The sequence below is a fragment of the Talpa occidentalis genome, unplaced genomic scaffold, assembly GCF_014898055.3.
Source record: "Talpa occidentalis isolate TD23 unplaced genomic scaffold, MPIMG_talOcc4v2.1 talOcc4.6, whole genome shotgun sequence".
NCBI lineage: Eukaryota > Metazoa > Chordata > Mammalia > Eulipotyphla > Talpidae > Talpa > Talpa occidentalis.
In genome coordinates, this window is record NW_023604972.1 from 42,384,426 (window position 1) to 42,403,969 (window position 19,544).

General features: G+C 37.4%; 1 protein-coding gene and 1 pseudogene across 3 annotated transcripts in view; both read left to right on the forward strand.

The window, feature by feature from the left end:
• Positions 1-19,544, forward strand: part of ALB (albumin) — a 109,217-nt gene that overhangs the window by 61,844 nt on the left and 27,829 nt on the right. For all 3 annotated transcript variants that reach the window (XM_054687986.1, XM_037529603.2, XM_037529602.2), the window contains one exon: positions 17,999-18,106. In XM_054687986.1, the coding sequence (XP_054543961.1) occupies positions 18,084-18,106 (23 nt within the window). In that variant the 5' untranslated portion in view covers positions 17,999-18,083. The remainder of the gene's footprint in view (positions 1-17,998; positions 18,107-19,544) is intronic.
• On the forward strand, positions 16,336-17,644 carry LOC119260326 (E3 ubiquitin-protein ligase RNF8-like; annotated as a pseudogene).

Below are 19,544 nucleotides of genomic sequence, written 5' to 3' on the forward strand. Positions count from 1 at the left end.
TGCTGAGGGGAGCAGCGGGCAAGACAGGAGAGGTCTGCTGCGCCATGTGGGATTCTCGCCCGCCAGTCGGGATCGAACCGGTGCTGCAGGGGCTGCGGATAGTTTCACAGCACTGCGCTCAACCGCCTGCACCACCAGGGGAGACCCTAGTTTACATTCTTACCAGCAATGCGTGAGGGTTCCTTTTTTTCCACAACCTTGTTCAATGCTTATTGTTTCTGGCCCTTTTTCCCCCCCAAATCTTTCTTTTTAAAAAAGATTTATTTATTTACGAATATAAGAACTGGAATGTAGGTCAGAAGTGTCAGGGTGGAGTGGGATGGGTGAGAAGATTCACCAGAGACAGAATAGGGAACAGAACAGGCAGTTCTACTAAAATACACTGCTAAAGAGAGCAGCAGGCAAGACAGGAGAAGTCTGCTGTGCTATGTGGGTTAGCTCCCTAGTGGGAGATCAAACTCAGGCCACAGTAATGATAGTGCTGAGACAACCCTACACGGCCAGAGAGGTCCTGTTTCTGGCCTTTTTAATGTAGGCCATTCTCACAAGTGTCAAGTGGCATTTTATTATGCTTTTAATTTGCATTTCCCTGATGATAAGCAATAATGAGCACTTTTTCATCTGTCTTTTGGCCATCTTTATGTCTCTTCTAGAAAAGGATTTATTTAGAGCTTCTGCTTATTTCTTGATTGGGTCATTTGTTTTCTTTATTTTGAGTTGTATGAGTTCTTTGTAGATCTTGTATATTAGTACTTGTTGGATGTATGATATGCAAACATTTTCTCCCAACCAGTTGGGTAATATATCATTTTAATGATAATTTCTTTTACTGTGCAGAAAATTTTTAGTTTGTTGTAGACCCATTTGTTTATTTTTGCTTTTGTTGCCCTTATTATTGAAGAAGAATCTAGGACATCTCTAAAGTCAATTTCATGAAATGTTTTCTTCTTTATATATTATGGTTTCAGGCTTTACATATAGATAATTAATCCAGCAAGTGGTAATAGTTAAAAATAAAACAAAAGGAAAAACAACATAATTAGCAACCCCAAAGTAACTATAGTATATAGGAATAAAAAATTTTTATTTCATAGCCAAGTCACCAACAATCTCTAAAAACTATTTACATTATTTATGATAAATATGTAAGAAATCCCCAATTTATAGTAAGTTATAAAATTATGATACTCTCATGATGCAACTTGTTGGAAATTTACTTATCTTTGAACATGTGGTTATTATGATTTGAGAAAAGTATTTAGTAGGCAAATAGACTTAAAAATTTCTTGACATTTACTTGAGAATCATTGAATGCATTTCTAAGTATAATTTGTATCTTCCTGTTTCACTCACAATCCCCATCACAAAATTCTTGCACTTATAAGTCAAGTATATTTTCCATTTTGCCAGTATAATATTTTGGGGAGTGAAAGGAGGGGTAGAAATACGAAAAAAATTGGAAACATATTTGAAGATCAAATTTCTCTATCTTTAAGAGGTCAAATATTAATGACTAAAGAAGATGAAGGAGAAGAAATGACACAGATACATTTTCCCTATCACCAGCCAGCCAAAGTAGTGACCTCCATCACGTAAAACACCAGGAAGCTATAAGGAACCTGGATGAGTTCCTTGTCTTATTGATGTCACTGGTCAGTCAGTCATGAAAACTTAGTTTGTTTTCCTTTAATTTTCCAGTGTGAAATGACATCTGCTCTCGCTTGAATGCATTGTTTACTATCTGCTATCAGGTAATCTGCCTGACAGTGGCTTGGGGCATTTTAATGTGCATACTTCCAAACTGATGAGGACTTCAGCTGTTTTAAAGGTCTATAGTGACTTGAGACTAAATCTTTTCTTTGATATAAGAGAGATTATATAGGATCAGTTTGAAATTGTCTACACAGTTGGAAGAACAAAAGAACAGAATGAATCTTTCACATAGAATTTTATGTATTTGGATATGTTATGCTCTGAAGTTTAGAAAAACAAGTTTCAGCCTTCTTAAATAATGAAATATTCAGGAAGTTCTAATATATGCATGGGGAAAACATTTTTCAGAAATGTATTATTAAGATGAAATAATTTGGATTTATAAATTAACATTTTTATTGTCTCCAAGTTTCCAATTTGGATATAATAATTATATAAAATATATTAATATTATATATAATATATTTCATATGTATATTTTATATCATGGATATAATAAACAGATATGTAGATCTGTATATGTATGTATGTATATATAAGTATGTCTGTATATATACACACATGCATACTATTTAAACTATAGTATATACACCATTATCAAGGATTTATATCTGGGATAGAAGGGTGGTTCAATATTTGAAAGTCAATAAAAGTAATTCACCATGTCAATAAAAGGAAAGATAAGAAACCTACAATCAATTCATACATGTTGAGAAATCATATGATAAGATTCAACCTCCATTCTATGAAAGAATCCTCAAACAATGGGGCTAGATGGCACATACTTCAATATACTAAAGGCCATTTGACCGACCCACAGCTCACATCAGTCTCAGTGATAAAAAAATCTGAAAATTTTTCCTCTAAGATTTGGGGCAAGTCAAGTATGTCCACTTTCACCACAATTATTCAACATATCATTGGAAGTCCTAGCAAGAATAATTAAGCAAAAAGGATATAAAGAAATACAAGTAGGAAAAGAAGAAATTAACCTATTATTCATTATTCACAAATGATATGACAATATACAGAGAGAACCCTACAGACTCCACTGAAAAACTAATTGAAACATGGTGGTGGGAGCATGATGGAACAATGCTTGAGGGGAGATCATACACTTTTATTATGGCAATGATGATATAAACCAACTTTAATGCAATAAAAATTAAAAAAACTAATTGTAACAATAAATCAGTTCAACAAAAAAGTAGGTTACAAAATCAATACACAATTTTTTTACCTTTTTATTTGCAAACAATGAGCTGGAAGAGGGAGAAATTTTTAAAAAAATTCATTTATAACGGATCTACACAGAACACATACAGCTCAGCAAAAAGAAAACAAATAACCCAATCAAAAATTAGACAGGGCCTCCCTGGTGGCTCAGGGGTTAAAGACAGTGCTATCAAGCTACCGCCAGCCACTGCAGCATGAGTTCTATCCCTGCCCAGGGAGGTGACAAACATGGCGCAGCAGACCTCTCTTGAATTGCCCTTTGCTCCTCTCAGCAGTGCATTTCGGTGGATCTGCCTGTTCTGTTCCTTACTCTGTCTCTGATGAATCCTCTCACCCCTCCCCCTCACCACTGGCCTGTACCCCATCTCTTGTATACATAAATAAATACATCTTTTTAAAAAATGGGCAGAAGTGCTAAATAGGCATATATGTGGAGCAGACATACAGATGTCCAACAGTCACATGAAAAAATGTTTCTCATCACCTAGTGTCAGGGAAATGCAAATCAAAACCACAATGAGATAAAACTGCACACATATGAGAATGGCCCACATCAACAATATCAGAAACAAGTGCTGGCAAGTATTGGAGAAAAAGGAACCCTCTTAAACTGTTAGTGGGAATGTGCATTGGTCTAGTCCCTATGGGAAAGAGTATGGAGTTTCTCAAAAGATTAAAAATGGATCTACCACATGACCCAGCAATTCCACTCCTAGGTATCTACCCAAAGAATAAAAAACCCACTAATTTGAAAGGATACATTAACTCCCATGTCCATTGCAGCACTATTTGCAATAGACAAGCTATGGAATCAACATAAATGCCCAAATATATAGATAAGTATATCAGAAGATGTGGTATAATATACACAATGGAATACTGTTCACCTATCAAAAATGATAAACTTTGAACATTTGCAGCAACATAGATGGAGCTAGAGGGAATTATGCCAAACAAAAGAAGTCAAGAGAGAGACAAATACTGAATGGTGTCACTTGTATGTGGAATATAGGGAAACAAAACAAAGGGTCAGATAGAGTCAAAACAGTACCAAACCCTAGAAATGTGATTGTAGAACTGAGGCTACCAGAGGAGAAGGGAGAGAAGGAAGAGCAAAGTATGTAGGGGACCCAGTGGACTATGGTAGAAAACTCTGGGCCTCTGGGCGGTCAGTGTGATATATTGTAAACACCTGAAGATGTTGATCCTATACCTATAAATCATAAACAATGTTGTAAACTAATGTTACCTCAAAAAAATTAAAATGTACATAGCATTAAAAAAACAAAACACTTTGTAGTATAGTTTGAAGTCTGGGAGTGTGATGCTCCATTCCCTTCTTTTTTTTTCAGGAGAGCTTTGGCTATTCAGGGTTTTTGGTGATTCCATATGAATTTCATCAATAATTGTTCTATTTCTTTGAAGAATGACATTGAAATTTTTATTGGAATAACATTGAGTCTGTATATTGCTTTTGGTAGGATGGCCATTTTAATAATGTTTATTCTTCCAATCCATGAGCGGGGGATGTCTTTCCATTTCTTTGTGTCTTCTTCTATTTCTTTTAACAGTGTTTTATAGTTTTCTTTGTATAGGTCCTTTACCTCTTTTGTTAGATTTATTCCCAAGTATTTGATTTATTTTTTATAATAAAAGGGATGGTTTTTTTAATTTTTTCTTCTTCAGATTTATTGTTTGTGTATAGGAACGCTACTGACTTTTGCATGTTGATTTTGTATCCTGCCACTTTACTGAACTGACTGATTAGTTGAATTTATTTTTCTGTGGAGTTTTTGGGGTTCTCTATGTACTATACTACAAAGCCATAATCATTAAAACTGCATGGTATTGGAACAAGAACAGACACACAGAACAATGGAATCAAATAGAAAATCCAGAAATAAACCCACAGATTTATGGTCAACTAATCTTTGACAAAGGAGCAAAGAATATGCATTGGAGCAAAGAAAGTTTGTTCAATAAATGGTGCTGTGAAAACTGGGTCACTACATGCAAAAGAATGAAGCTTGACCACTACCTCACACCATGCACAAAAACCAACTCAAAATGGATTAAAGAACTAGACATAAGACCTGAAACCATAAAATACATAGAAGGAAATATAGGCAAAACACTACATGATATGCACATCCAAGACATCTTTACAGACACATCACCCAAAGCAGTGATAGTGAAGGCAAAGATCAACAGCTGGGACTACATCAAATAAAAGAGCTTCTGCACAGCAGAAGAGACAATAACAAAAACAAAGAGAAACCCCACCAACTGGGAGAACATTTTTGCACACAACACTAATGATAAAGGACTGATCACAAAAGTCTACAAAGAGCTGATGTGACTCAACAAAAACAAAGAAAATAATCCAGTCAAAAAATGGGCAGAAGAGCTAAAAAGAAACTTCTCTGAAGAGGAAATGGAAATGGCCAACAGGCATATGAAAAAATGTTCAGCACCACTTGTAATCAGGGAAATGTAAATCAAAACTACCATGAGATACCATCTTACACCAGTGAGAATGGCACATATTAAAAAAACTAGCAACAACAAATGTTGGCGAGGGTGTGGAGAAAAAGGAACTCTCCTGCACTGCTGGTGGGAGTGCCAACTGGTCCAATCACTATGGAGAGCTGTGTGGAGATTTCTGGACCTACTAAACATAGAGCTTCTATATAATCCAGCAAGTCCACTCCTAGGTATTTACCCAAAGGACACAGAAACATCAATTCCAAAGAGCACCTGCACCCCTATGTTTATAGCAGCACTATTTACAATAGCTAAGCTTTGGAAACAACCCAAATGTCCAAAAATAGATGACTGGGATCAAGAAGATGTGGTACATATACACCCTGGAATATTACTCAGCAATCAAAAAAAATAAACACATGCAATTGGCAGCAACATGGATGGAGCTGGAAAGGATCAAGCTCAGCGAAATAAGCCAGAAAGAAAAAGAAAAATACCAGATGGTCTCACTCATAGCAGGAATCTAGGAAACTTAAATAAGGGGCCAGGAAAAAGAATAACTATGAGAAAGAAAATATCAAAATCAACAAGCAACTATGAACCAAAGACACTCTATGGGGGGTGGGGGGCAGGGAAAGGAGGGATTGGGGTCAGAATAAGGGGAGTGTAATTGTATGGGGAATATAAAAATAAAATTTAAATAAAAAAATAAATACCTTTTCATATTAAAAAAAAAACAACAAAACACAATGTATCCATACCTGTTCTGTAGTCATCCAGTTCCTTTCCCAGTATTCAAGCAATGTTGTCATTTTCTTGCATGCCCTGCCAGATTATTTGAATCAATTCAGAATGTTGTATCATGAGCTACTCAGTATTTATGTGTCCTTCTTGACATGCTCTATTTTCTAACCTAAGTGGTAGCATATTATATACTGTTCTTATTTTATTATACACTTTATTTCTCCCCTTGAAAATATTCTTAGAGAAATAAAAGTATTCTTAGAGATCATTTCATATGCATTCACAAGAAATTTTTTGTTTGTTCAAGACATAGTATTCCATTGAATTGATATACTATTGTATATATATGTGAGAAATCATTTTAAAATCAAGAGTAACAAAATGGATTAAAGAACTAGACATAAGACCTGAAACCATAAAATACATAGAAGGAAATATAGGTGAAACACTACGTGATTTGCATATCAAAGACATCTTTACAGATACATCACCCAAAGCAGTGATAGTGAAGGCAAAGATAAACAGCTGGGACTACATCAAATTAAAGAGCTTCTGCACAGCAAAAGAGACAATAACAAAAACAAAGAGAAACCCCACCAACTGGGAGAACATTTTTGCACCCAACACTAATGACAAAGGACTGATCACAAAAATCTGCAAAGAGCTGATGAGACTCAACAACAACAAAGAAAATAACCCAGTCAAAAAATGGGCAGAAGAGCTAAAAAGAAACTTCTCTGAAGAGGAAATGCAAATGGCCAACAGACATATGAAAAAATGTTCAACATCACTTGTAATCAGGGAAATGCAAATCAAAACTACCATGAGATACCATCTTACACCAGTGAGAATGGCACATATTAAAAATACTAGCAACAACAAATGTTGGCGAGGTTGTGGAGAAAAAGGAACTCTCCTGCACTGCTGGTGGGAGTGCCAATGGGAGAGCTGTGTGGAGATTTCTGGACCTACTAAACATAGAGCTTCTATATAATCCAGCAAGTCCACTCCTAGGTATTTACCCAAAGGACACAGAAACATCAATTCCAAAGAGCACCTGCACCCCTATGTTTATAGCAGCACTATTTACAATAGCTAAGCTTTGGAAACAGCCCAAATGCCCAAAAATAGATGACTGGATCAAGAAGATGTGGTACATATACACCATGGAATATTACTCAGCATTCAAAAAAGATAAACACATGCAATTTGCAGCAACATGGATGGCGCTGGAAGGGATCATGCTCAGCGAAATAAGCCAAAAAGAAAAAGAAAAATACTGGATGGTCTCACTCATAGCAGGAATCTAGAAAACTTAAATAAGGGATCAGGAAAATGAATAACTATAAGAAAGTGAAAATCAAAATCAACAAAAAACTATGAACCAGAGACACTTTTTGGGGGGTGGGGGCCGGGAGGGGAGGGATTGGGGTCAGAATGGGGCATGTGCAGTTGTATGGGGGAATATAAAAATAAAATTTATTATTTAATAAAAAAAATAAATAAAAAAAAATCAAGAGTAAATCATTCCTAAAGTGGAATGTTGTTGGAAGAATATGATTTACTCAGATTTATTACTCCACTGATGATTTTAGATACATGAAAGATTGGGAACTACTCCCATAAAATGGTAAGATCACACATGTATTCCTGTAATTCATATTCATCTGGTGATTTCAAAACAGCAAATGATACTGATTATTTCTCATTTGAACTTTCCCTTACAAAATCAGGTATTTAAAAATCTATCTATATATATAGAGAGAAATATATATATATACACACTACATCTTCTTTATCCACTCATCTGTCCTTGGACACTTAGATTGTTTCTGTAATTCAGCTATTGCAAACAGTGCTGCAGTGAACATAGACATGCATATTGTCCTTTGAATTACTGGTTTTGTGTTCTATGTACAGATATGTAATAAAAGAAACTAGAAGTAAATAAAGGAGAGTAATATCTCTCCATACAAATGAGAGGAGACTCACACAAGGAAAAATGGGAAGTTGGTGTAGCTTGTCTGGAAGTAAATGCCAGAAGAGGCCAGTTTGAAATAAAGGTGATATGGTGCTTTGTTCAGAGTGATAAGAAAATATTGGGAGAATATTGGAAGGAAGGGATGCCTTTCCCAGGTGTAGTGTGTGTGTGTGTGTGTGTGTGTGTGTGTAGGAGTGAGCTCTGTTTTGGTAATATGTGACCTAATCCCCATGGTTAGTGTTTCATGGCTAGAGTCAACATGTTCTTGGTTGCAATGGCAACTTTTGGTGGTAGATCACATAATAGACAAACATGTGTGGGCGAGTTCTCTTGGATAAGATGTGAATGTTTTAGATTACTTTTCTATGTGACATTGGACTTAATGAATAAACTATTGCTAAAGGGACCGTTAACCCCTAAGGTTTGGGCCATTCTGCTTGAGACTTGCCCAGAACATCATGTTCTTTCTTTCCAAAAAAAAAAAAAGATTTATTTATTTATTTATTTATTTATTTATTTATTTATTTATTTATTTATGTGTACAAGAATCAGGGCACAGGCTAGAGGTGTGGGGCTGAGAGGATTCGCCAGAGACAGAGTGGGGAACAGAACAGGCAGACCCACTGAAATACATTGCTAATGGGAGCAGTGGGCGAGTCAGGAGAGGTCTGCTGCGCCTTGTGGGTTGCTCCCTGGCTGGGGATTGAACTTGTGTTGCAATGGCTGTGGACAGCTTCATAGGTTGTGTCTTAAGCCCTTGAGCCACTAGGGAGGCCCCACATCATGTTCTTACCACAAGGTAATCCAAGAAGGACAGTATGATGATTAACATGATGGTCACTGTTCAGCATTTCATTTTTTTTCTGATTTGGAACAAAACAAAAGGAATGGTTAGGGTTTAGTTTCTCATATCTTCCAATTATTTAGGCTTCCAATTTCTACTACCTTGAAGTACTTTTTAGCTTTTCCTGCAATGTTCCTTCATTAAATTCTCCTATTCCACAAGATTCTAGACTCTACTCTCCACATGGAAGAAAATGCCAAAATTCAACCTTCTGCACCTAAGATCAATTTGTTTATACTCAGATATAATACCAGTTTAATTTAGAAAATAGGATTTCCTACCCCAACTTCATATATATGAGCCACGCATATGAGCACATGCCTCTCATTCATTCATGTAAAATATAACTCTATAAATTATCAAGACACACTGCTGTAGATCAGATAAGAAGAACTCTCCCTGTGACAATGTAATTGTGTTAAATTCTGCTTTTGGGGGAGGATGATCTCATGTTTACCCAGGTAGATACTTTGTGGAAGAATCTTCTTTGGAAGAGTCTTGCATGGAGAACAGTAGATCTGCCTCATTGTGCTTAAGTTTCTCTCTTCTTTCCCTTGTTGGAAAAAATTGGTCTCAGAGTGGCATTAGCCACTCATTCCTGTTAAATTTCCCTTTGCGCCTTCTTTTCCTTTGGAAAGGGTCTCCACTTTATTCCTAAGTAGAATGGTATGTTCCTTATTTATACTCAGTGGTCTCTGTTTCTAGAGTCTATGACAACAACGCCCCTCTCCCCTCAAAAAAGAAGAAACAGTGAAGGTTGAGACCATTTAAGTTTTGCTTTTGATAGGTAGGGATAAGTAAGATTAAAGAGTAAATCTTTCTCTCTAAACAAAAATCTCTCAAGATTATTGTCTCGAAATACGATAATGAGGGCCTTCCTGGTGGTGCAAGGGGTTAAGCACAGTACCGTGAAGCTATCCCGCAGTCTCTGTAGAGCAGATTTAATCCCAGGTGGGCTAGGGAGCTGCCCACATGGTGCAGCAGAACTCTCCTGTCTCACTGGCTGCCCCCTTCAGCAGTCAGTCTGCCAGTTCTGTTCCCCACTCTGTCTCTGGTGAATCCTCTCACCTCCAGTACTCTGGCCTGTGTCCCAGTTCTTCTATGCATAAATAAATAAATCTAAAAAAATTATAATGATATCTTAATGTTTATTTCTCTTTCCATTTCTGCTATAACAGTTCTAATCCTCCCCAGGGCACTGAACGATGAGATTGTATCCAAGGAAGCTAAAAAGGAAAAATATTTCAATAAACATCACCCTTGTTAAATATGTGTATTTAACATATTTTCTTCCATTTCCCCATCTATTTATCTGCTTTTGTCTTTTCACCTTTGGTAAATTGGTTTTATTCCTTAACATTTCTCTAAAAAATAATTGTATTCTATCACTCCAAGGTTCTCCTCTGTCTCTGGGCTGTCTTTGTGGATCATTCCTGGTAACTAGATCTTTATGGGTATTACTTCTTTTACCTTCATCTAGCTCATGCCATCACTAAGTTTACTTTTTCCTTTCATCTACTCCTCTAATCCATAAGGCATATTTGGATCCCCAACCATTTTATCCCAAACATTTTCTTATCTCTTTTATACACTTCTAATTGAAACCTCGATTCCAGTTTATTGATAAGCATTTATTGGATAAAATGATAAATAATCTCTTCGGCATTTTGTATTTCACCTATCTGTTGACTTTTCACTCTCTAAAAAAGTTCACAGCTTTTATTGTAAATTGGTTAAGTAATTCAGGTTTGAAAGGCTCTCACTAGTAGGCTGAACAGATGTTACTTTCTTTGTGTACCAAGCACAGGGTGTAGCATATTATTAGCTTGGATTTTGTTTTATAGGCAATGGAGTATAATCACAAATTATAAATTTTTGAGCCAAAGAAAAGCAGTAATTATTCATGATATTCTGTGAAGATATTTGTGAGAGTAATTTGAAGGATTGCTTGTGCTTTTGATACAGGAAGTGTCCAAAGACAAGGGCAATATAGGATAGGAATCAAGGACAAAACTTTGCTAATCCCACAGGTTGGTAGACAAGAGGTCAAACAAACAAGATGACTGTAGGCTCAGCCTCCTGCTGTGATAGATTTCCTTTGCCTATTGTTTTTATTGGATTGGTAAATAAAAGGCTAAAGAAAACCAATGACTCTGGGCCTGGACACCTACTGCCATAAATTTCCTTGGCCCATTTTTTTTAGTGCAATTTTTTTTTAAGATTTATTTATTCATGCATACAAGAACTGGGGTACAGGCCCATTTTTTTATTACTAATTTTTCCCAAACCTGTGCATTCCTTGACTGCTTATCAAGTTGGCTGTTGCAGAAGAAAAGAGTTACAGTTTCAGAAGAAAAGAGTTTCAGGCCCTAAGTCCAGACTAGTTCAAACTGGAGCTGTAGGGACATCATAAAATGTTCTCCTGTAAGATGATTATGACCCCTGCACAATCATCAAGTTGCAGCTGATTTGTGGTCACAATTAGCAGCAATAAGTGAACCATACTCAGATGGACAAGTGAACTTTAGTCAAGTCTGATCTCCTTGACTTCTCAGACAATAAAGCTTGATTTGTTTATAAAACCAATAAAGACCCCTAGCCTGGAACTTTGAAGAGTCTCTCATGCCCAGAGAGGTATCTTTTCTTGTTCTTTCACTAATCAGTAAACACTGACTCCATGCTTGCCCTCACCAGTGTCTTTGGTATTCTCTCTTAACTCTTCATGAAAATGTCTCAAAAGTCCTATTCAGGACTTGGAAACAGCCCTTTGCCTCATCCCTCTGATTCCCAGAAGATAGAGTAGGACAAAGACTGTTATACTCCTGGTTTATCCAACTGCACATTGGAGAGTAGGATCAAATTGAGGGGCTCCTGGTCTTTCTCTTGTCTAGTGAGTTTGAAGCATGTGTTCTCATTAAAACATTCCTATAATAAACAGAAATGAGAGATAGTGAGAAAATGGAGCAAAAGAAGAAAGATCTAAGTGATTTATGACTGATTGAATACAAGATAAAGAAGCCTGTGGTTAGAAGATAAAATGAAGAGTGGTCAGCAAACAAGCAAATAAGAAAGAACAATTGGTTGAAGAAAATGGGGAACTAGGATAATGTAATTTCATAATTTCATGCAAGTAAAAATAAATGAATCAAATGTCATTAACTGCATTATTTTATATGCATGAAACACATAGCAAATATTTTCCTACTGAGATTGAATACTTGACTTGAGATGCATTTTTGGAGCAGTAGTGCAGATAGCAATCATTTGGAGGGAACTGAAGAGGAAATGAGTAGCTGTAGACAATTGTGCATGAGGAACCATGACTACGACATACTTTTCTTTTGGTAGGCTCTCACTGCAAGATGAGCTAAAAATTCCTGTTAAGAACTGAGCTCTACATGTTGATAAATGTGCATTGCAGGGGTGGGAAGGGTCTTAGAACTTCCTATTTTAGCATTTGTCTACCCTTACAGATTCCTGCCTTTGCTACTGTATGTGACTCCTGTGCTCCTATGGCTCCTTTGCTAGAGCAGGGGTGGTTTGCAGAATTCCAGGTTCCTGACACTCTTCTGATTGACTGTGACTATACTTTTGATTTTAATTGCATGAATTAAAAATTGTAAATATCCCTATATCTTAAAATAATTTATCCTTAATTGTCATGATAAAAGAAGGTCTTCCTGAAGTTTCTCTTTGTCTTGATGGAATATTTGGTCTGGTACACAAAGGTTAGAAATTCAACTATCAACCAAGATTGGGCAGGAGTGACTCAAATGTAAGAACTGGGCTAGGTGTAAAAATATTGGAAGTGAGTTTCCCATAATAAATTGGATAGGATGTGTTCCACCCAATGACTTGTAAATTAAAATGCTTTAAAAAATGCATCTGGGGGGCCTCCCCGGTGGTGCAGCGGTTGAGTGCTGGGTTGTGAAGCTGCCTGCAGCCTCTGCAGCGCTGGTTTGATCCCCAGCCACCGGGTGAGGGTCCCACATGGCACTCAGACCTCTCCTGCCGCCCGCTGCTCCCCTCAGCAGTGTACTTCAGTCCTTCTGCCTGTTCTGCTCCCCGCTTTGGCTCTGGTGAATTCTCTCACCCTCCCGTGCTTCTGACTGTACCCAGTGCTTGTATAAATAAATAAATAAATTTTTAAAAAAATGCATCTGAATGATTATGTTAGATTGAAGTATAGGGGAAGGACCTCCTGCTGAGTTTCTGCCCCTGTCACTTTGTGGGCTGCTCACACTACTTGCGATGTATCATTTGTTGGACCTCAAATTTGATGTCATGTCTTTGCTCATGATTTAGCTAAAAGTAGAGGAAATGAAAAGGCAATACGTGTGGTTCACTGAATTGTCACTAAGATTGCTCAAAGTGTTATTCTAGGATTTGGAATAGGTCAATTTTTGTATTGTTAATATTTTTTTTTTTTTTAAATAGAGGCATGGTTTGTTTGTTTGTTTATTTATTTATTTATTTACTTGTTTGTTTGTTTATACATGCACTGGGTACAGTCAGAAGCGCGGGAGGGTGAGAGAATTCACCAGAGCCAGAGCGGGGAGCAGAGCAGGCAGAAGGACCAAAGTACACTGCTGAGGGGAGCAGCGGGCAGCAGGAGAGGTCTGCGTGCCATGTGGGACCCTCCTCTGGTGGCCGGGGAACAGCCGGGGATGGAACCGGCGCCGCAGAGGCCGTGGGCAGCTTCGCAACCCAGCGCTCAACCGCTGCGCCAGCGGGGAGGCCCTGTATTGTTAATATTTGTATTTATTCTAACCTTTACCCACTTCTACCCTAGTTTGAAGCAGTAGAAAAATTGACAAAAAGCAAAAGTAAGTATGTTTAAAACCTCACTAAAAAAAAAAAAAAAATGAAAATCTCAGAGCTTAACATGGCGGTTTATTTCTCTTTAGTATTTTTATTCCAAGTTACAGTGATTATAAGCCTTTACTATTATAAACATTCTAAATATTATTATTACTTTTATGGGAAATTAATACTTTAAATGACAAACTTTCTTTGTTATAGAATTAAATGTAACTTTTGCTTATCAAGGAGTTATTTTTCCCTATAAAAATATGTTGCATTTTTATGAAATGCAATAGTAAAATACAATACTATCAGAAATTTGCACTGAAATACCTCTGTATTTGAATAAAATGTATAACAAAAAGAATGAATTTCCATGATATTTATCATATCATATTTTAACATTTATTTCAAATAAGCATAACTACAAATCATATAGAATCATTCTCTTAAATAATGGAACAAGCAGAGATGTAGTTTTATATAAGCTTTAGGTAAAAGAAAGAAATAGGACATTTATCCATATTTTTTTCAGCCAGGGGTCTACCAGGTTTGGTGTATGTTATTCCACTCAACTTCTTACCAGTGAAAATTTCTGTTTGTAGGGACAAAACTCATTAAACAGCATGTGTGTATGTCCAAGGGTTTGTTTAACTTAAAGAGATACAATATCTACAAGTTTTCCAAACAAAAATGGCCAGTTCAAAGTTCTGTGACCAATGGCATGTAAACTGAAGCAATCAGTGCAAGCCTGGTGATGCTCTGTTAAAATGTCAAAGGTTACCATGCGTGGGCTTTAGAATTTGTTTAGAGAAATAGTAATAACCTTGACTCTTTTTCAGTGGAAGTACAAGTTTATTAATCTGAGACCCATCACCCACATTTTAATCATTAATATTTCCCTTGAGATTTAGGTAATCATTTTGCTGTAGGTGACTTGGTTCTTACAGTTAGGTGACCATACTTTATATTTGTCTTTTTTCATGCCTTAGCATTATAAATTGTTCTCTTTAGATTAACTCAATTTATTCAACTCAATGTCAGAAGGCCTAATACAGTTTATAGGGGTTTTCAAAGGTCCCTATGGAAACAACAGAATTAAACTTGATTGCTAAATTCAAGTTTAGGCTTTTTTTGTGTTTAGTTTCTTAGTTGCTGAAACAAAAACACATCTTCACTTTATTCTCTAAACCAGATATTTCACCTTTAATTGAAAATATCTTTTGTGCTATTGGTTAACCAAGTGATCTTTCAATGAAAACATGTCAGTGATAATTGATTGAGGCTGATTGAGGCATTGTTAATATTTGTATTTATTCTAACCTCTACCCACTTCTACCCTAGTTTGAAGCAAACTATCTCATTTAATAGGAGGAAATGGAAAAATGAATATATCTAAAGCAACTTTTTCTTTCTTTTTTTTTTTTTTTAAATAGAGGCATGCTTTATTTATTTGTTTGCTGGTTTGTTTGTTTGTTTTGTTTGTACATGCACTGGGTACAGTCAGAAGCGCGGGAGGGTGAGAGAATTCACCAGAGCCAGAGCAGGGAGCAGAGCAGGCAGAAGGACCGAAGTACACTGCTGAGGGGAGCAGCGGGCGGCAGGAGAGGTCTGCACGCCATGTGGGACCCTCCTCCGGTGGCCGGGGAGCAGCCGGGGATCGAACCGGCGCCGCAGAGGCCGCGCGCAGCCTCGCAACCCAGCACTCAACCGCTGCGCCACCGGGGAGGCCCTAAAGCAACTTTTTCTAAATCATTGTTACAATTGTACAATATACTATTCTGAAAATACAGACTGAAGATAGCAACGACATATGATCTTTTATAAAGACTAAATACTTAGGTTAGGGCCTCTCTGGTGCTGCAAGGGGTTAAGATGCAACCTGTGAAGCTATCCGCAGCCTCTGCGGCACGAGTTTGGTCCCAGGCCAGGGAGCAGCTAGACCTCTCCTGACTCATCCACTGCTCCCCTCAGTAGTGTATTTTAGTCAGTGTGCCTGTTCTGTTCCCCATTCTGTCTCTGGTGAATCCTCTCACCCCTCACACCTCTGGCCTATACTCCAGTTCTTGTATGCATAAATAAATAAATCTTTAAAAAAAAGACTAAATGCCTAAAGCAATAGGAATTACGTCTAATATTATTTCATCAGCTTCTACAAGATGCAAAAAAAGACGTGAGAAATGCAGGGTTTACATTTTTGCATAATTTATTATTTATTGAAAGGTACTTATAGAAATTAAATATTTTCTATATAAATGCTGCAGATAACATTTCTTCATGATGTCACACCATATACCTGTAAAATCTGATAGAATGAAAAAGGAATAGTAAAACATTTGCTATTCTGGATTGTTTCTGTCTGTTGTTTAGTTCTGTCTATGGCGCCCTAGAGGAGTCTAGGAGGTGGTGGGAACCAAGGTTGGGGTCTCTTCACTCTGTGCTCATCTCAATCCTGCATGGAGTGGGCTATGAGGGCCTCGTTCACTGGGGACCATGCCTGTGCCTGGAGCTGGTATTTGTGGTGGGTGGGATGAACGCTGAGAGGCTACAGCTGGAGAATAGCCTCTAGGTGACTATAGGGCAAGGATTTGGTGTCATATACCAGCTGACATAAAAAATAGTCTGCCCTCTGATTATTTCCTGAAACCACTGTGTTTTGAAACAGAATAGTGAGGGCCAGTGGATAATTACAGGCAACGAGAGTCTGAATGGTATTCGGCTGAACAGAGACTGTCTTGGAAACTTCTGTCCATATGAGAGACCATATCCAGCTTGGGGTGGCCCTGGAAAATAAAAAGAATGTAGAGTATGAACATAGTGCTATGCAAGAAGATAGAGAAAGGATGTATCCTGTCTTGTTCCAAAGAATGACCAGAGAGTAAAAGAAAAGAAAGGCTTGAGAACTAAAAGGAAATTTAATTTGGATGAATTAGAAAGTCCTGTAGCTGAAGGCCCCATATATTTGAAGTCCAAAATACATAAAGTATCTTGTGAACATGGTCAAACAGTGAAGACTCCTGGGAAAGGTAAAGTGGCTAGTCACCCTTCTGAATATTTGAATCCTAAGTTGACTCCTCTTGAGCCAAATGAGAAGAGGAGGGTCTCATACTTACTTTGGCTGCACAAAAGTTGTAGAGCAGAAAAGCCTCAAACCCTTCAGTATCTCAGAGCAGCTTAGAACTGTTTAAGGTGACCATGTACAGGATCCCAAAGCTGAAAACACAGATGCAAGAAAAACAGTTAGCTGTTCTGAATGTGAACAAGTAGACCCAAACAGGAACACAAAGAAAATTATGAAAATGGGGCAGGAACTGCAGGATTTACAGTCACCAGTGTGTATACAGCAGGTTGAGCAGCAGGGCAGAGTGGAGAACCAGGGAGGCCTTTCCAGGAAGAGGAACAACATCTCCAGGACCGGGAAAAAGATCTTGGAGGAGACCTGAAACAACAGCTGGCTCAAGATCTGCAGGAACATCATGCTCTGATGGAAGAACTAAATCACAGCCAGAAGGACTTTGAAACAATCATTTAAGCCAAGAACAAAGAATTGGAGAAGACCAAGGGAGAGAAGAAGAAGGCGCAAGCACAGAAGGAGACAGTTTTCAGTCACATGAATGACATGCTAGAAAATGAGCTCCAGTATATTATCTGTTCAGAATACTTCACTGATGCTGTCACCTTGAACTGTGTCCACAGTTTCTGTTTCAGAAGACAAGTCCCAAACTTACTCCCTGGTTCTGGACAATTTCATTAGTAAAGTGGTAGATGAGCTGAGCACAGAAGTAAAAGAAAGATGAATTTTTCTGAGTAGGGAACAAAAAGCAAAGAGACCATCCTGAAAATCATGCCCCAGTGGTATTTGAAAGATTGCCAGGCAATGGGAGATTGTGGTGGTCTGGAGGTTTCTCTCTGGACAAGTATTGGGATGTAGCGTGGGGCAGAGCCATGTGAGACAGAGAGTGAGTTGGAATTCCTGTCTTGAACCTTCCATGTCGACCAGTCCTGTTTCCACCATTATCTGAAGTACCACCAGTGCTCAGCACACTGAATGCTTTGGGGCACTCAATAAACTCTGTCTCACTACATTTAGAATGTGTTATATACTTTTGTTCTGCTTTTTAAATTTGTGTTGTTATTTGTGTTGCTATTGTTTTGGTACCTCAGGAGAACCTCTGTTGATTTGTTTTGGACAGGTTGGATGTAACCTTATGACTGCCCCAGAAAGCTAAGAGAGCACCTATTTGACAGGATGGCTTACCTCTTCTTTCTGTGAATAAGATGTCATATCCTGGAAAAAAAACGTAAGATTAAAAATGAAAAAAAAAAAAAGGCTATTCTATCAAATTAAAATGCTTAGTTTAGTGAAAATACAAACTGATACTATCTGGCTTATTTAGATTTACTTTGATGCTTCTTAGAAAAAAAATTATGGAATCAAACTAAGTAAAATTTATCCATTGAAGTGACAGTGTAATTCATGATCATGAATATAGTAAATAAATTCAATATCCAACTACCATCACCATCAACACCACCACAAAAACCTCATTTAATTGATGCTCAGTGTGCAAGCACATTTACTCAATGAACACCCCCTAAAGCTCATTCAGGTGTCCCTTTCCCAGTTTGATAGTGACAGGGCCTCAGTTTTCTTGAAAAGTTTTTAACGGAAAAAAACTTACCTTTTTACCCTAATGCATAACCAAACTATAACTACTATCATTCTCTCCTGTTATCATTCTTTTATATGCCACAAAAATAAAAAAAAATCTTTTTGTTGCAAGTATTGTATTTTATTGACATAATTATTTTATATGTAGTGCTTAGATATTTCAGTAGTAGTTGGTAGTCTTTCTGTTTTGTCATAGATATTTTAGGAATTTTATTTTATTTTTTATTTTTATTTTTTTAAAGATTTATTTATTTATTTATACAAGCACTGGATACAGTTAGAAGCTCGGGAGGGTGAGAGAATTCACCAGAGCCAGAGCAGGGAGCAGAACAGGCAGAAGGACTGACGTACACTGCTGAGGGGAGCAGCTGGCAGCAGGAGAGGTCTGCGCGCCATGTGGGACCCTCGCAGGTGGCCAGGGATCAAACTGGCGCTGCAGAGGCTGCAGGCAGCTTCGCAGCCCAGCGCTCAATCGCTGGGCCAGCAGGGGAGGCCCTATTTTAGATATTTTAATGAAGACTAGCATAATGGAAAAACCAGGCCAGTGACAATTGTGTTATATTAAGGGAAAAGTCATGTTTTCCCTAAAATTTTGATACATGCTTTTTGTTCACTGAAAACAAGTTTCTTGTTGACCCTCAGACAATGAATTTACTTTTATATCACTCTCTCATGTTCAATGATTTTCAAGAACATACCTGTGATGACAAATCTTTAGAAATTACAGATTTAACATTCACAGTTTTGATTATCTTCAAGCAGACCTGAAAGTCCTTTGCATACATAAATTTATAGTTATGTTGAGGCATATACTTTAATTGAGTATGTTGGAATATGGAGTGAGTCACTCACTTATTCTCTCATTCACAGAACAAATATTTACTGTACACTGGCTATATGCTAGTCAATCACCTAGGAGATTAGCCAGCCCCATATAAATTTCTATATTACTTTGTAGGTTCTATTTTTCATCATTTTGTGTAGTAACTCATAACTGTGGTATAATCAAATTCAGAGTTAAGAAGACAATTTAGGGCCTCCTTTGGTGGTACAGCGGTTCAGCGCTG